Source organism: Phytophthora ramorum (genome assembly GCF_020800215.1).
Source record: "Phytophthora ramorum isolate Pr-102 chromosome Unknown Phyram_PR-102_s0007, whole genome shotgun sequence".
Taxonomy (NCBI): Eukaryota; Oomycota; class Peronosporomycetes; order Peronosporales; family Peronosporaceae; genus Phytophthora; species Phytophthora ramorum.
The window spans coordinates 2,522,907-2,536,053 of record NW_027150653.1 but is presented as its reverse complement, the minus strand read 5'-3'; the positions used below and the strand labels follow the sequence as shown (position 1 = coordinate 2,536,053).

Sequence of the window (13,147 nt, the reverse complement as noted above, 5' to 3'; positions counted from 1 at the left end):
GCGTTTCATAGTGTCCCTCTTGGTATGTGATTGGTTAAAACTAAAGTTGCCTTATCAAATTTAAATTTGGGATTGATGGGCCGGTGGCAGCGCGAATACGAGCGGGACTGGCGCGACTACACGCAGCGAGCGATCGCGGACCGGTTTGGCAAGTACGCGGTGCAGTTCTCTCCGTCGGTGACGTCGGAGGACGAGCAGCTGCTGCGCGAGGTGCTGGCGGATGTGGGTATCGCCCACGTGGCTCCGAATCACAGTCGATGGCACGCGCCAATCCCCGCGTCGCAGTCGCTTTCGGCCGCTTCCCGGCCGCACGACTCAATTATATCCAATGGGTCATATGTGTACAACACCCCGCCGTCTGCAGACAGCCAGAGCATGTTCCCGGCCTTCAGTTCGCAGGATTTTGGCTCGCAGACGACGTCTCAACGACGAGTGAGCGCCTCGCAGCGCTTGCAACTGCGAATGGCAAACGTGTCGCCTATTGCAGACAACAGACGCGCGTCTATTGAAATGGCGGGGACGATTTCGCCGCCTTCGGGTGCTACCAAGTCGCCCTGGTCACCGGGAGCGGCTCCGTGGTCGCCGAAACCGACCGGAAAGTCGCGACGGACACCACGTCGATCCCTCGAACCAAGCTTCAGAGCGGATGATTTGGATGTGTCAATGCAAAGTATGCAGCTTAGTGATGACGAGCGGACGCGCATGGATGATGTAGATGTAGAGGTGGAAGATACGCAGATGCTTGATATGTCTGAAGTACATGAAGGTGGAAATGCTTCAAAGGGAGAAGAAATTGAGGAACAACATGAACACACGCAGATTGAAGAGAAAGCTGCCGAGGAAGTTGTTGTCGAGACTCAAATGGTGGATCATCACGATGCTGCTGAAGATATGAATGTGTCCAAGGAGCTAATCTTCAGCAGTGATAGCGAGGAAGAGGACGAGAAAGAGCAAAAGGAGACGGCTGAGCCTGAAGCTGAAATGGCTGAGGAAGAAAAGCCAATTATCGAGATGAGTGGCACCGGTGAAAAGTCTATTCATTCATCATTACCTTCAGCACAGCCAAAGGACAATACTGAGAGGCCACCATGGTCTTCGGAGCCTGACTTCGAATTTGGAGACGGAAATGAATACGTTGATGTGGAACAGCAACAAGAAAATGATCGCCCGGACACAGAGATGCTTGAACCAGAGCAACTCGCCGTGGAAAGTTTGCCTCATACATCCGATGCCTTTCAGGTCGTTAGGGAGCCGACTCCGCAAGGCATTCGAAGGCAGCAAGAACCCTTTGAAACACCGAGTAGAACGAACACTCCGGCTTGTCCAAACACGAACCTTGCAGGAAACTCGTCAAGACGGTCAACGCATGCATCCCCCACAGCTTCGTCAACAAAAAGAACGTCGTACCCGACCCCCACAGCTTCATCCGCGAGAAAACGAACATACGCTTCACCAACGGTTTCCTCAGCAAGACGTACTACATTTGCATCTTCTACCGCTTTATCAGCCAGAAAAGCTTCGCATGCTTCACCTCCCGCTTCATCAGCAAGGCGTGCAGCTCAAACGCCTCCCACAGCTTCGTCCAGGTCAGCATTATCAAGGAAGCGCGCCAACCGAGGCGCATTGTTGCACACAAAACTTCCACTGGAAATGGAATATCGCTTTGCAAGCGATCGACGCCGTCGCCATAGGCGGCGAAAGTCTCTAGCCGCCAAACCAGGCGTGTTCCCTTTCGTTGTGCCGGAGCTCCTGGTTGAGTTGCAACCATACCAGAAAGAAGCGTTGCAATGGATGCTGGGACGAGAGGAAGATCCTAGTGATCCTATTACGATCGATCAACAGCGCCGTGGTGAAGCAACAGCAGTTGACGCTCTGGTCGCGAAGGTGTGTGGTGGAGTCTTGGCAGATGAAATGGGACTTGGCAAAACGGTATGCTGCCTCGCACTTATATGTGAATCTCTTCGTCGAGCTCGCGCTGCCGATGCCCAAGCAAGAAGTGAAGCAGGCGCGGTGCCTCGGCTTACTCCTCCTACCCTTATTGTGACTCCACTCTCCATCTTGTCGCAGTGGGAACACGAAATCCGAGCCAAGACCAACTTGAGTGTGGTGACGTATCAAGGTGCCACGCGCAAAAGCTTCCGCTCTGCAACGCAGTTTATGGGGGCAGATATCGTGCTCTCGACCTATGATACTCTCCGCCTATTGGAATGCAAAATTCGAGACAAGGACAGTGATGGAGATGGCGAACAAGACAACGGCGATGGTACTGCTTCAGGAGATGGATGGCATCAAGCGCCACGTCTTACTCCACAGTCGAAGAGACCGGTGGTAACTTCGAAGCTGCATCAGTTGCAGTGGTTCCGAGTCATCCTTGACGAAAGCCACCTTATCGCGAATGCTGGATGCGCACGAGCGCGAGCTGCATTCACTCTTAGCAGTAGACGCCGTTGGTGTGTGACTGGCACGCCCATCCAGAACCGAACGGCAGACCTTGTAGCTCTACTGCAGTTTGCTGGGCTTGGTAACCGTGCGCACGCACTTTCTGAACGTGAGCTTGGAGCATTGGTGCCGCGTGTAGTAATGCGCCGACTCAAATCCGCGGTGGATGCACGCTCAAGAGCTCCTATCTTGGACTTACCGGAGAAGACTGAAGAGCTTATCGAGCTTGACTTTGCTTCAGATGTGGAGCGCGCTTTGTATATGCTACTGCATCGCTCTACTAAAAGGCAAGTGCTGCGGTATCTGCAATCCAAGGAGTCGAAGCAAGCTCGTCGTGTTCCCGTCACAACTCCAGCCAACGACGGGGACGAGCGCCCGCTATTCATGCACGTCTTTGAGCTCATCCTGCGGCTGCGGCAGGTCTGTGATGCAACTTCACTTGTAACGAAAGACCCATTGGCTGAAGTGCAGACTCGGGCAGCAAGTGCTGAAGCACTGGTAGGGAACGGATGGGACGGCATTTCTCCGTTCTCCTCTGGAGAAGCAGCATTGTTGAAGCGGCTTCAAGAACGCCGCGCTGATGGAAATGCTGTGTCTGGGTGCGGTCCATTGGAATCGACGAAGCTAACAGCATTAATGCAGGAGCTGAAGAAGGTGCGAGCACGTCGTGAGCGTGTACTGGTGATTTCACAGTGGACAAGCTTCTTGGATGTGATAGCGGAGGCCCTTGAGGCTCACAACTCTCGGTGCGAGAAGTGCGTTTCATCCTTTGAAGATGCATCGGAGGTGGGCAATGAGGTCATCTCGTTCGCTAAACTGGATGGAAGGATGTCAGTCAAGGATCGGGAGCAAGTCGTGCGTAATTTCCAGCAGCACGAAGACAACCTCGGCATTGGACCGGTCGTTGGCCCACCACTGGACGTGTTACTATTGTCCTTGCGCACGGGTGGTCTCGGATTGAATTTGACTGCTGCGGCGCACGTGTTTATCACGGAGCCTAGCTGGAACCCCAGCCTTGAGCGGCAGGCTGTCGATCGTGCTCATCGATTTGGCCAAACAAGGAACGTGCGTGTCGTTCGCTTCATCGTGAAAGGCTCCATTGAAGAGCGCGTGGTGGCTTTGCAGAACAAGAAGCGCCAGCTTACGGCCGCATTCTTGGGCGATGGCGATGACCTCTCCACCGCCAAGAAGAACCGGTTACGTGAGACGCGGCTGTCTACAGGAGACCTCAGGAGGCTGTTCTTCACGCAGCAAGAAGAGCAGGACGACCAAAATAACGCCAGCAGCGCTCGTCGTGGTGAAAATGCTGAAGTCAGCGACGGTAGTGTGACCTGCATCGAGATCAGTGAATAGGAAGTAGGCGTAGAGTATAAATTAGTTTGTTTTTTGGCTCCGTTAGCGCCTTCCTTTCTACAGTCTTGTTGATTCCTATTGTGTCTACATGTCCAGCTTGCGCTGACGTTTGTTGTGTCGCTCGGTATCGGACTCGATGCACGTTGGTGAGGGCGCAGACCGAGTGACTCCGATGGTTGATGAGGCCGATGCAGCCGTTCGCACGGGCGCAGGAGATGCCTGGGATGGGGACGGAGACAGCGTCTCGGTACAGATGAGGCACGAGTCATCCACGTCGGGGGGCGACGGTGTGTCGTCGGCGAAAACAGCGACTTGTTCGATGGCCGTGGGGCTCTGCGTGAGCGACTTGATGGCCTCCACAGCGACAGATTGTGATATCTGGGTCTTGGTCGAGGCGGGGGACGTACCGAAGTAGGCGCCGCGCACAATTTTGAAGGCTGCGCGGTAGGCGCCCTCCTCGACACTGATGGACTTGAGAGCCTTGAGCACCTGTGCCACTGTGAGGTTGTACTCGGACTTGGCCACGAGCTGCACCGCGGCCTTGGCCAGACTGGAGGCGGAACAGTCGAGGGACGAGACGTCTTCGAGCACGCGCTCGAGCACGTTGAAGACGGACGCGACGCAGTTGGCGCGCTGGTCGTCGTCGAACGGGAGCTCGTTCACGAAGTCCCTCGCCATGGTCAGGACGTTCGGGGGGTTGAAGCGGAAGCCCACGAGCCGCACGAGCTGCGCCTCGGCGTCGATCATTTGCGCGCGCGAGAACTTGCGCTCGCACATGAGCGCCATCTCCTCGAGCAGGATGGGCTTACCCTCGTGCATCTTGCTGGCCGTCCACATGCAGATCATGCCCAGCAGCTGCAGCGTCACGCGGTCCACCGAGTGCACGCTCAGGTACTGGTCCAGGAAGTGCAGCGCGCCGCAGACCGTGTCCAGCTGCAGCTCGAATTCCTTGGCGGTCTCGAACATCCAGCGACACACGCGCAGGCGCCAGGTGGCCGTCATGCCGTGACGCTGCACGTCCGCGAGGTAGCGCGGGTTGCGCAGCGCCGAGTAGTGCTTCTCCTTGAGCAGCGCCCATTGGATGACCTCGAGCGACTCGGAGGCGCACTCCATGGGGAGCGCGAAGGGCATGGGGGACGCACACACATCGAGGATGGACATTATGGACAGATAGGAATATACAACAAGACGCTTGTGCAGGCCACGGGAAAGCGCGGAATGGCGCTAAGAGCGCGAGGCAGGGAGGCCAATGCTCATGATGGACGAACCGGTATCGGCGCAATATGGGCCGCGGGCTTTGTGATCCCAGGCGGGCGGGTAGTGGGGCACGTCTGATTGGTGAAAACTCCTAGCAAACATTTCAGCGAGTAGAAACGCTGTATGACCATGCATTTCGACCAATCGAAGCGGTTGGTACCATATGATGACCATACTATGCACACCGGGTCGAAGCGAACCCATTCGCACTTAGACCGGTGTCGGACGGTAGTTGCTAATCGCTGACACCTGGCAGGGGATGAGGCATTGAGGCATTGACAGCGCTCGACGGCATAGTCTAGCAACAATAGCAACTGAGCTTGTCGGTTCGCCCATGAGGTGGCAGCGGTCTAGAAAGCCATGCGCCTCGGGCGTTGCACACGTCGAGCACTGCGCGGCATGGCGCGCTGCCAGCAGCAGCTGATAGCTGAAGAGGGCCCGGGTTGACTTCGTGCCACGCCGCGGCTTCTCTCTGGCGCCAAGTCTGGATATGACGAGGACAAGGATGCGAACAACAGCTGCAAATGAGCCCCCAACAGGCGCCTCCGCGCGACAGGATCGCGCGCCTTGACGCCTGCAAAGGGCCAGCTGCCGATGGCAATGTGCAGCGCCACCTCCGGTGGCACAGGGGCAGCATGTTGGTGTATTATAGTAGTGTCGACTCACACTGCCGAGGACGCGCACCATGCAGCGGGGGTTTCCCGTTACAATTTTCAGCGCCGATTTGCTCGGCTGCAGGTCCGAATCGTCAATCAAAGGCAGCAGCAGCCCCAACCGGTACAGCACTGGTATCCCAGCGCGCGGCGTCGCAGCAGGCTATGCAGCATATTGCCATTTCGGAAGAGACCCCTCCCCCCCAGCATCAACAGTGATGCGTTTGCTGGCACTACATGTATAATACCGCGTAACGACTACAGACGCCAGATTAGTCGGTGGCAGCTTTCGCCGAATGCAGCAAGCCTTACGGTGTAAGGTCTCACGTTGGGAGCCCGCAAGATTACAATGTGACAAGTAGGGATCGGCAGTAACTCGCCTCACCAGCACAAAATAGTACTACTGTTATGTAGTACTATTCTTTTGCTCGATTTCCATTCTACTGTTACTGTAAAGCCTGTCACGTCGATAGCACTGTTGAACTAGCACCGATCCCCACCGCCATGGATAACAAGACCGCGCAATTGCTGCTTACATGCCACCCCATTTTCGCGTTTGTGCGATTCTCGTCGTCTTACTCGCACGTGAACTGCAAGTTGCAGCTTGCAGATCACTGCTTCCCACTCAAATGCCTCAATGGTAACAACGTGTGGAGTGTCATTCACGATCTTGGAATACCAGCGCTGCGACCATGGCGCTGAGGTCTTCACGCAACTGTGTGTGTACTGGCGATGATTCTATCCACCGTGTCCAGCCTTCGAGGCGTCCTCACGACGAAGCAGACATATTCCAGAGGGAGTGATACACGATACCGTGCATTGTTGTGCGTCATGTTGCCGACGGCTAGTCGAAGGAGGAGTGGAGGACTGCTGATGGTTTGACGGGCTGGCAATGCGTCCTGGTCCCTTTGCCAGTGGTTTCGTGTGTCGGGTTTGGAGCCGTTCCACTAACTCGTATTTGCCTAGGTCGGAGCTCTTCGAACGCGCTCGGGGAGAACTTTTATCGACAGTTATGGAGATCGTGTAAGAAGGTAGCCATTTCGGTAGTTGACAGAACGTTGTTCGACAGTACTATTACTATAGTAGCTGTTGGGAAAGGTGCCAGTACTGCCGGCCCTAGGTGGCAAGACCATATCCAGTGCGCGTCTGATACGAAAGTAGCAGAGCAGCAAGGCTACAGTCTGGAGCAATCACAATTAATAGCTGGCAAAGTCCACGCAGATCTGTGCCTACTGGATACAGCACCGAGCTGAGAAAGTTTCTATGAGCACAGAACACGTATTACTTCGAAGTATATTTTTTGTGCTTTGCAACCAGTTTGTCCAGCAGTAGTTAGTACTCGTACTTAGCGCTAAAGCATAGAGACTTTGTGTTTCAGGCACACTTCTAGAAAGTGCCAAAGCAACCACAAGTCGTGGCAGGGTTTTCAGATCACCAAGGCACATATTGGGAGAGTATGAAGCATGTACGCTTTATTGTTGTATCGTGCAAGACAAAGCGTACGAATTGGAGTCCAAAGAGCTGCAAAGCACAATACTACATGTACTATTCGCAGCTACACTATTAATATTGATAATTTGTCAAGTCCTGCTTAAGGCAAGCGTGCAGCAATGTGGGGCCTTGCTAGCGCGTACTAAAGTCTCCGCACTGCGGAAGACGCTCGTGCCCATGAAGTTCATGATGGACGGCGAGTCGTTTCGTCACACAGTATGTCTCTTATAGGCATAATCGCACTCTGTCGCAGTGCGCCGCTCGCGAAATCTCGGCAACTGTTAGCAACGCTTGATCTTGTCTTGCTTGCCACAACTGCAAGCTGAATGCACGCGTTTGCACCGCCCGTCCCTCGCTCCCTCCCAATTGCATTATCTATAGCACAAATCCATTCACTATTGCAAGTGTTTCTATACAAATAAATCTCTTTATAATGCATACCTCTTATCTAGAATGTATTTACTTATGCAGTCCCTGCAAACCATGATATAGAGAATGCGGCTGGCTATTTTCCAGCGTGGTGTCGCCATTCCGCAAATTGAACTGAAGTCCGCACGTCGTTCCGCCCTGCGCAGCGCTTGAAGCTCCGCCCTCCGCCTTCTCCAAGCCTCCATCCAGAGAGACGCTCCTTCTCTCCTCTCTGCCTTCCTCTCTTCTGACCTCCTCGCCTACGAGCAGATCGGATAAAAAGCCCCGCCCCCGAGACTTTTTCCGCCCAGAAGAGACCGAAAAGCAGAGAGGAAGCATGGGCGCCACTGACTGGTTTCGCGCGAGCTCGGACAAGGCGGATGAAACAGCGACGGTGGCAAGCAACAACAAGCGGGTCACGAGTCGCTTCAGCCGCCTGCGGGTGCACGGCTCGGCCATGCTGAACGCCAAGGGCCTGTTACAGCAGACCGTGGTCACGAGACTGTACCCGATCGTGCAGTCCCGCCTGTCGCCGCTGCGCTGCACGTCACCCTTCAAGCGCGACAGCGAGGCACCTATCGTGGACAAGAGCGAGTCGGAGACGAAGTTGCCTGCTGCTCTGGGGGCCAAGTGGCTCACCACCGAAGCCTCGGAACGCTTTGCTGATCAGGTGAAGTGCATGGTCGCGGACGTAGGCAGCAGCTTCCAGATCACCAGCGACGGATGCGGCGGTGTGTACTACCTGACGACGGTATCGACCACGTCTTCTGCCAGGAAGATGAACCCGATGGGGATCTTTAAGCCGCGAGACGAAGAGTACATGGCCCCCAAGAACCCGCGAGGATACGTGAAGGAGAACGCGGTGGTGGGCGTCACGGAGCACCCAGTGAACAGGGGATTCCGTGTTGGAAACGGCGCGCTCCGTGAACGCGCCGCTTATTTGCTCGACAACGCATACGGCAACTTTAGTGGCGTGCCGGTTACGGATTTGATGGTTTTGAGTGTACATGGAGAGGAGAAGGAAGGGTCGATGCAGCGCTTCGTGGCCTCGCAATGTTCAGCTGAAGACATGGGCACGCTCAAGTTCGCGATCCCTGAGGTGCACAAGATCGGCATTCTGGACGTGCGGCTGTTTAACACGGACCGCCACGCCGGCAACATTTTGCTGAGCGCCCGGCCCAACGACCAGACTTTCGGTATGACGCCGATTGACCACGGCTTTTGCCTGCCATCCTACAAGCACCTGGACGGTGCGACGTTTGACTGGCTGCAGTGGCCGCAGGCCGAGTTCCCGTTTACGTGTGCTGAGCTCGACCACATCGCGTCGCTGGACGAAGCGCGCGATGCGGCCGTGCTGCGTGCTGTTGGGATTGAGGAGGAGTGCGTGACGACGATGCGTGTGTGTACGGCGGTGCTGAAGCGTGGAGCGGAGGCCGGGTTCTCGCTGTTCGAGATCGGCAGTCTGCTGCAGCGCGAAGGCGACTTCACGTCGCCCTCGCAGCTGGAATTGGTTGTTGCCAAGGCGGTGGCGGTTGTGGAGGAGGGCATGTCGGGGGATAAGGACGGTGTGGCCTTCTTTGATGCTATCGTGGCTGAGGCTACTCGCCAGGCTGAGAGCATGTTCGAGGGCCAAACGAAGAAGAAAGTGCGAAGCATCAGCTGTTTTAGTTGAAAGCGGAGCGGAGTGGAGCTCGCGCGCGGTGAGTGAGTGAGTGTTTTGATGGAAGAAACATGACAAGAAAAATAAACAAGAGAGGAGAGGAAGGAACCGCGACGCTGCTGGACAGCTCGCGAGACTTGAAGGCAGGCCTCGCCTTCCTACTTGTGAACTAGTGTAGATTTTAGGACGGGGATCAGACACGAGCGAGTGTCCCTCGACGAAGCAGAGGACGGTGCCACGCCAACCGGAGGCGTGGCACATGTAAACCCAAGAAAAAGTATGATCGTCCTGTTGCGTGGACTCCCTCCAGCGTGTCTAGCGCACTTCCAAGTGAGCCCTTCGGAACCGACTTGATCCAAGCAGAAAGCCGGTTGTGGCGACCAAAGTTGAAGTCGGTCAGATGGTAGCGGGCGAGTCTCAGCATGATGCCCGCTCAAGCAGGAATAGTAGGAGCTGGCCGGATGCTATTCTTGCTGCCTCATTGTCAGCATGGCGCAGGATCTCACCTTGCTAGCAAAAAATAGCGTGCGTAGTGCAGTTCCGAGGATAGACGGCTGTGCGATCGAGTGCAGTCTTGGTCTTGGCGGAGCACCCATTGCTGAAACCAGCTAGCGGAGCTCAGAACAACGTCTAGCTGCAGTTGAGGTCGCAATGGGCTCTTCCGAAGACAGAGCCAGCATCATCAAGGGCGATGCACTCAAGGTGCTCCCCGATCTCGACCTCGATGAGGGCGATAGCAGTGGCGACGAGTCCAAGGTGCCGTTGACGAGGTCGAACGTGTACGCCGACAGTCCGCGCGAGGTCCAAGTGAGCGAAGGCATCAGCGAAGAGGAGATTGTGCTTCGTCGCCGCGTCGGAATCGCCTTCGTGACGGCACTCTTTCTTGCCAGCTCCATTTGCGTCATGCTCTTGGGGATTCTCGGACACGAAGAGAACTACGGGTAAGCCTTGCGTAACGAAGATAGCATGCCGATGCAGGCGAACACTAACTGGTGATGCCTTATCTTGTCTTGTGTACAGCTCGACGCCAGCCATCCAACACCACTTCATCGCTGCCACATCGGCCGATGGATTCAAGAAGAACCTCGAGTTCTACACCAACGTACGTCTGACGGCAGCGAGCATCTGCATTTTGATCATTAACTGGGTGGTTGTGCACACAATAGGTATCTCGACACACAGGCACCACCGGAGACTATGAGATGGCACAGTTCATCCGCGCACAAGCCATTGATTTCGGCTTTGCAGAGAGCTCCATCAAGCTGGACGAGTTCGAAATGCTCATCAACGCACCTGAGACGCTCACCCTAGATATTCTTCAGCAGTCCGACAACAAAACGCTGGCCACGTACGACTTCGTAGCTGAACACGCAGCTCGACAGGCGAAGCGACAGGCAAAGGGCAAGAACATGACGAAGCCGCACGCTGCGTTCCACTTGTACTCCAAGAACGGCACTGCATCAGGAGCAATTGTATATGCTCACTTTGGCGCGTCAGAGGACTACCATGCTCTGGCACTGAACAACGTGTCTGTGGCTGGCAAAATCGTGCTGGTTCGCATGGGCGGTGACGTATCTCTTCCAGCTAAGGTTGTCTTGGCATCCAAGTTCGGTGCAGTCGGTGTGCTCACATACACGTAAGTGCCCAGCGTCTTGAGTGTATTCGTCCAGCAACTGTGTGCACTAACACTGTGCCTTTGTGTAGTGACCCAGCTGACGATGGAGCTGCTCGAGGACCCACAGCACCCGATGGGCCATGGCGTCCCAGCACCACGACAACGTTCGGCAACGTCTACATGGGAGACGGCGATCCGACCATGCCAGAAGGCTTCTCGGCTACGCGGCCCATGGGCACCAACGCCGATCGCATCTCCGTCGACGATGTTTATTCGACGAACAACACGTTCAACATCCTCCCGCCCATTGTCAGCATGCCCATCAGCGCCGCGGTGGCTCAGGAGTTGCTCGCTCAAATGGAAAGTGCTGCTGACAAAGTGGCTGACCTCGAGTCTGTGAAAGCTGCGGACGTGTTCGGGGCGCGTTGGGAGGGTGGTGCGCTGAGCGTACAGTACACACTCCCAGTAGATGGCGCCACGTCCTCATCGGGAGCAGCGGACATTGTCGTTCAAATGACAAACCGCAATGTGTACTCGCTGACAACGACATGGAACGTCGTGATCACGGTGCACGGCTCTCGCGAACCCGATCGCCATGTGCTCGTGGGTGCTCCGCGTGACTCGCTCAATGCCGGCGCGGTTAGCCCAGGATCGGGAAACGCGGTGTTCCTGGAGGTTGCACGAGCTCTTGGCACTCTCCTGACAAATGGATGGACCCCCTACCGCACGCTGGTCCTCGCCTCGTTTGGCGGCGAACAGTTTGGTTCGGTTGGTAGCTCGCACTGGATCGACCGGTACCCAGGATTCGGGAGTGGGAACGCTGGGCGTGGTGTCGTCTACCTGCACTTGGATGATGTTGTGCGCGGCGCTGGCGCACTTCGCTGCAAGGCCTCTGCTACGATCCGCAAGAACATCTACCTCATGACTGCCGCTGTAGCTCAACCGAAGAAGCAGACCTTCCCTGACGTTGCGAGCTTTTTCTTCCACAACCTATCCAGCGCCTCAGCTTTTGCCGCCGGGAGCTCCAGCCGAGATGAAGACGATCTTGACATGTTGCCAATCAATGCTACCTTCTCAAGCAACGAGCTCCCTGAAGGCAGTGGGAACTCCGTGTTCGCATACTGGCTTGACGATGCCAACAAGAAGAACCCGAGCGATGTCCAGCTGGAGCTGCCACCTATGGATCGCTCCCTCGGAGGACGTGTCTCCCCATTCCTTGGGCGGCTGGGCATACCGTCGCTCGAGCTTGGCTTTGACGGAGGCTACTTTGGAGTAGGAGACACGGGCGCGGACACCCCTGCTTGGATCTCACACTTCGCTGACCCCCAATTTGCATTCCACCGCGCCGCTGCTGAGCTCTACGGCAGCATCCTCCTGTCCTTCACTGACGCGCAGTTTCTGCAGTACGATTTCACCGAATTATCCCGTGAGCTGCGGCGTGGCGAGGCATTCTTGGAGGATGCGCTTGGACGTGAAGGTCTAGCCGATTCGGTATCACTCGTTCGTCTGCACAATGCCACCACCGCTTTCGAAGCTGCTGCTCTCAGCGTCAGTCACGAAATGAATGTCATCTCGAACGAAGAGCTTGACTTCAGTCGCGTACGGGAGGTGAACAACCGTCTGCTTCGTGCTCAGCGTGCGTTCTTGCTCCCTTCGGGGCTGACGTACATGCCTTGGATCAAGAATGTAAGTTTCTTGTTTTCCAAGCTGGAACCCTCATGAATCCCCCCCCACTAATCCTCTGCACCCTCTTTTATTTTGTCTCCAGGTGCTGTACGGCATTTCCGAGTGGGATGACTATCGCGTGAGTCTCTTCCCTGGCGTCACGCATGAACTCAAGCGCGGCAATGCAATGACCGTGCGTCGCGAGCTTGTTCGCCTTTGCCTCACCATTGAGGCAGCCACCGACATTCTTATGGACGCCCCTGATGAGGAGTAACTCCATTGCATATGCAATGTATCCATCAATTCCCCGCTCCAGACACTAGCCATCGGCGGCATATTAAACAAACCACGCAAATGCATCCAGCATATTAGGATGATCACTTGAGCTCATGTTCTGCCCCTCAGATGCCTGTCGACTGACAATATGAGTTAGATGGCATCGAACAAATGCTATGATACTACTCAGAAATAACGCTACGCAGCAATGAGGCTCACCTTCTGCTCTTACGGAATCCGTGGACCTCGCCAAGCCAATCTTCTGTTTCTATCGAAGTAAAACGCGAAAACCAACCATACCCTCCGCAAGAACCTCAAGAAGTGCAGTGC

At 55.5% G+C, this 13,147-nt stretch overlaps 4 protein-coding genes across 4 annotated transcripts; 3 read left to right on the top strand and 1 right to left on the bottom strand.

Annotated features, from left to right (window-relative positions):
- Nucleotides 1-75: 75 nt before the first annotated feature.
- On the top strand, nt 76-3,792 carry KRP23_8820 (Transcription termination factor 2; the record flags this gene model as incomplete). Its single annotated transcript, XM_067894311.1, has 2 exons — nt 76-1,024; nt 1,991-3,792. 2 exons carry the CDS (start codon nt 76-78, stop codon nt 3,790-3,792), a joined length of 2,751 nt encoding a protein of 916 aa, XP_067743758.1.
- An 84-nt stretch (nt 3,793-3,876) lies between these two features.
- On the bottom strand, nt 3,877-4,953 carry KRP23_8819 (Cyclin-A3-2; the record flags this gene model as incomplete). The annotated part of the gene is made up of 1 exon (XM_067894310.1): nt 3,877-4,953. One exon carries the CDS (start codon nt 4,951-4,953, stop codon nt 3,877-3,879), a length of 1,077 nt encoding a protein of 358 aa, XP_067743757.1.
- Nucleotides 4,954-7,938: 2,985 nt separating this feature from the next.
- KRP23_8818 (Phosphatidylinositol 4-kinase gamma 4) lies at nt 7,939-9,273 on the top strand (the record flags this gene model as incomplete). The annotated part of the gene is made up of 1 exon (XM_067894309.1): nt 7,939-9,273. One exon carries the CDS (start codon nt 7,939-7,941, stop codon nt 9,271-9,273), a length of 1,335 nt encoding a protein of 444 aa, XP_067743756.1.
- Nucleotides 9,274-9,912: 639 nt separating this feature from the next.
- On the top strand, nt 9,913-12,815 carry KRP23_8817 (putative glutamate carboxypeptidase LAMP1; the record flags this gene model as incomplete). The annotated part of the gene is made up of 5 exons (XM_067894308.1): nt 9,913-10,202; nt 10,282-10,363; nt 10,428-10,897; nt 10,966-12,562; nt 12,645-12,815. 5 exons carry the CDS (start codon nt 9,913-9,915, stop codon nt 12,813-12,815), a joined length of 2,610 nt encoding a protein of 869 aa, XP_067743755.1.
- Between the last annotated feature and the right edge of the window lie 332 nt (nt 12,816-13,147).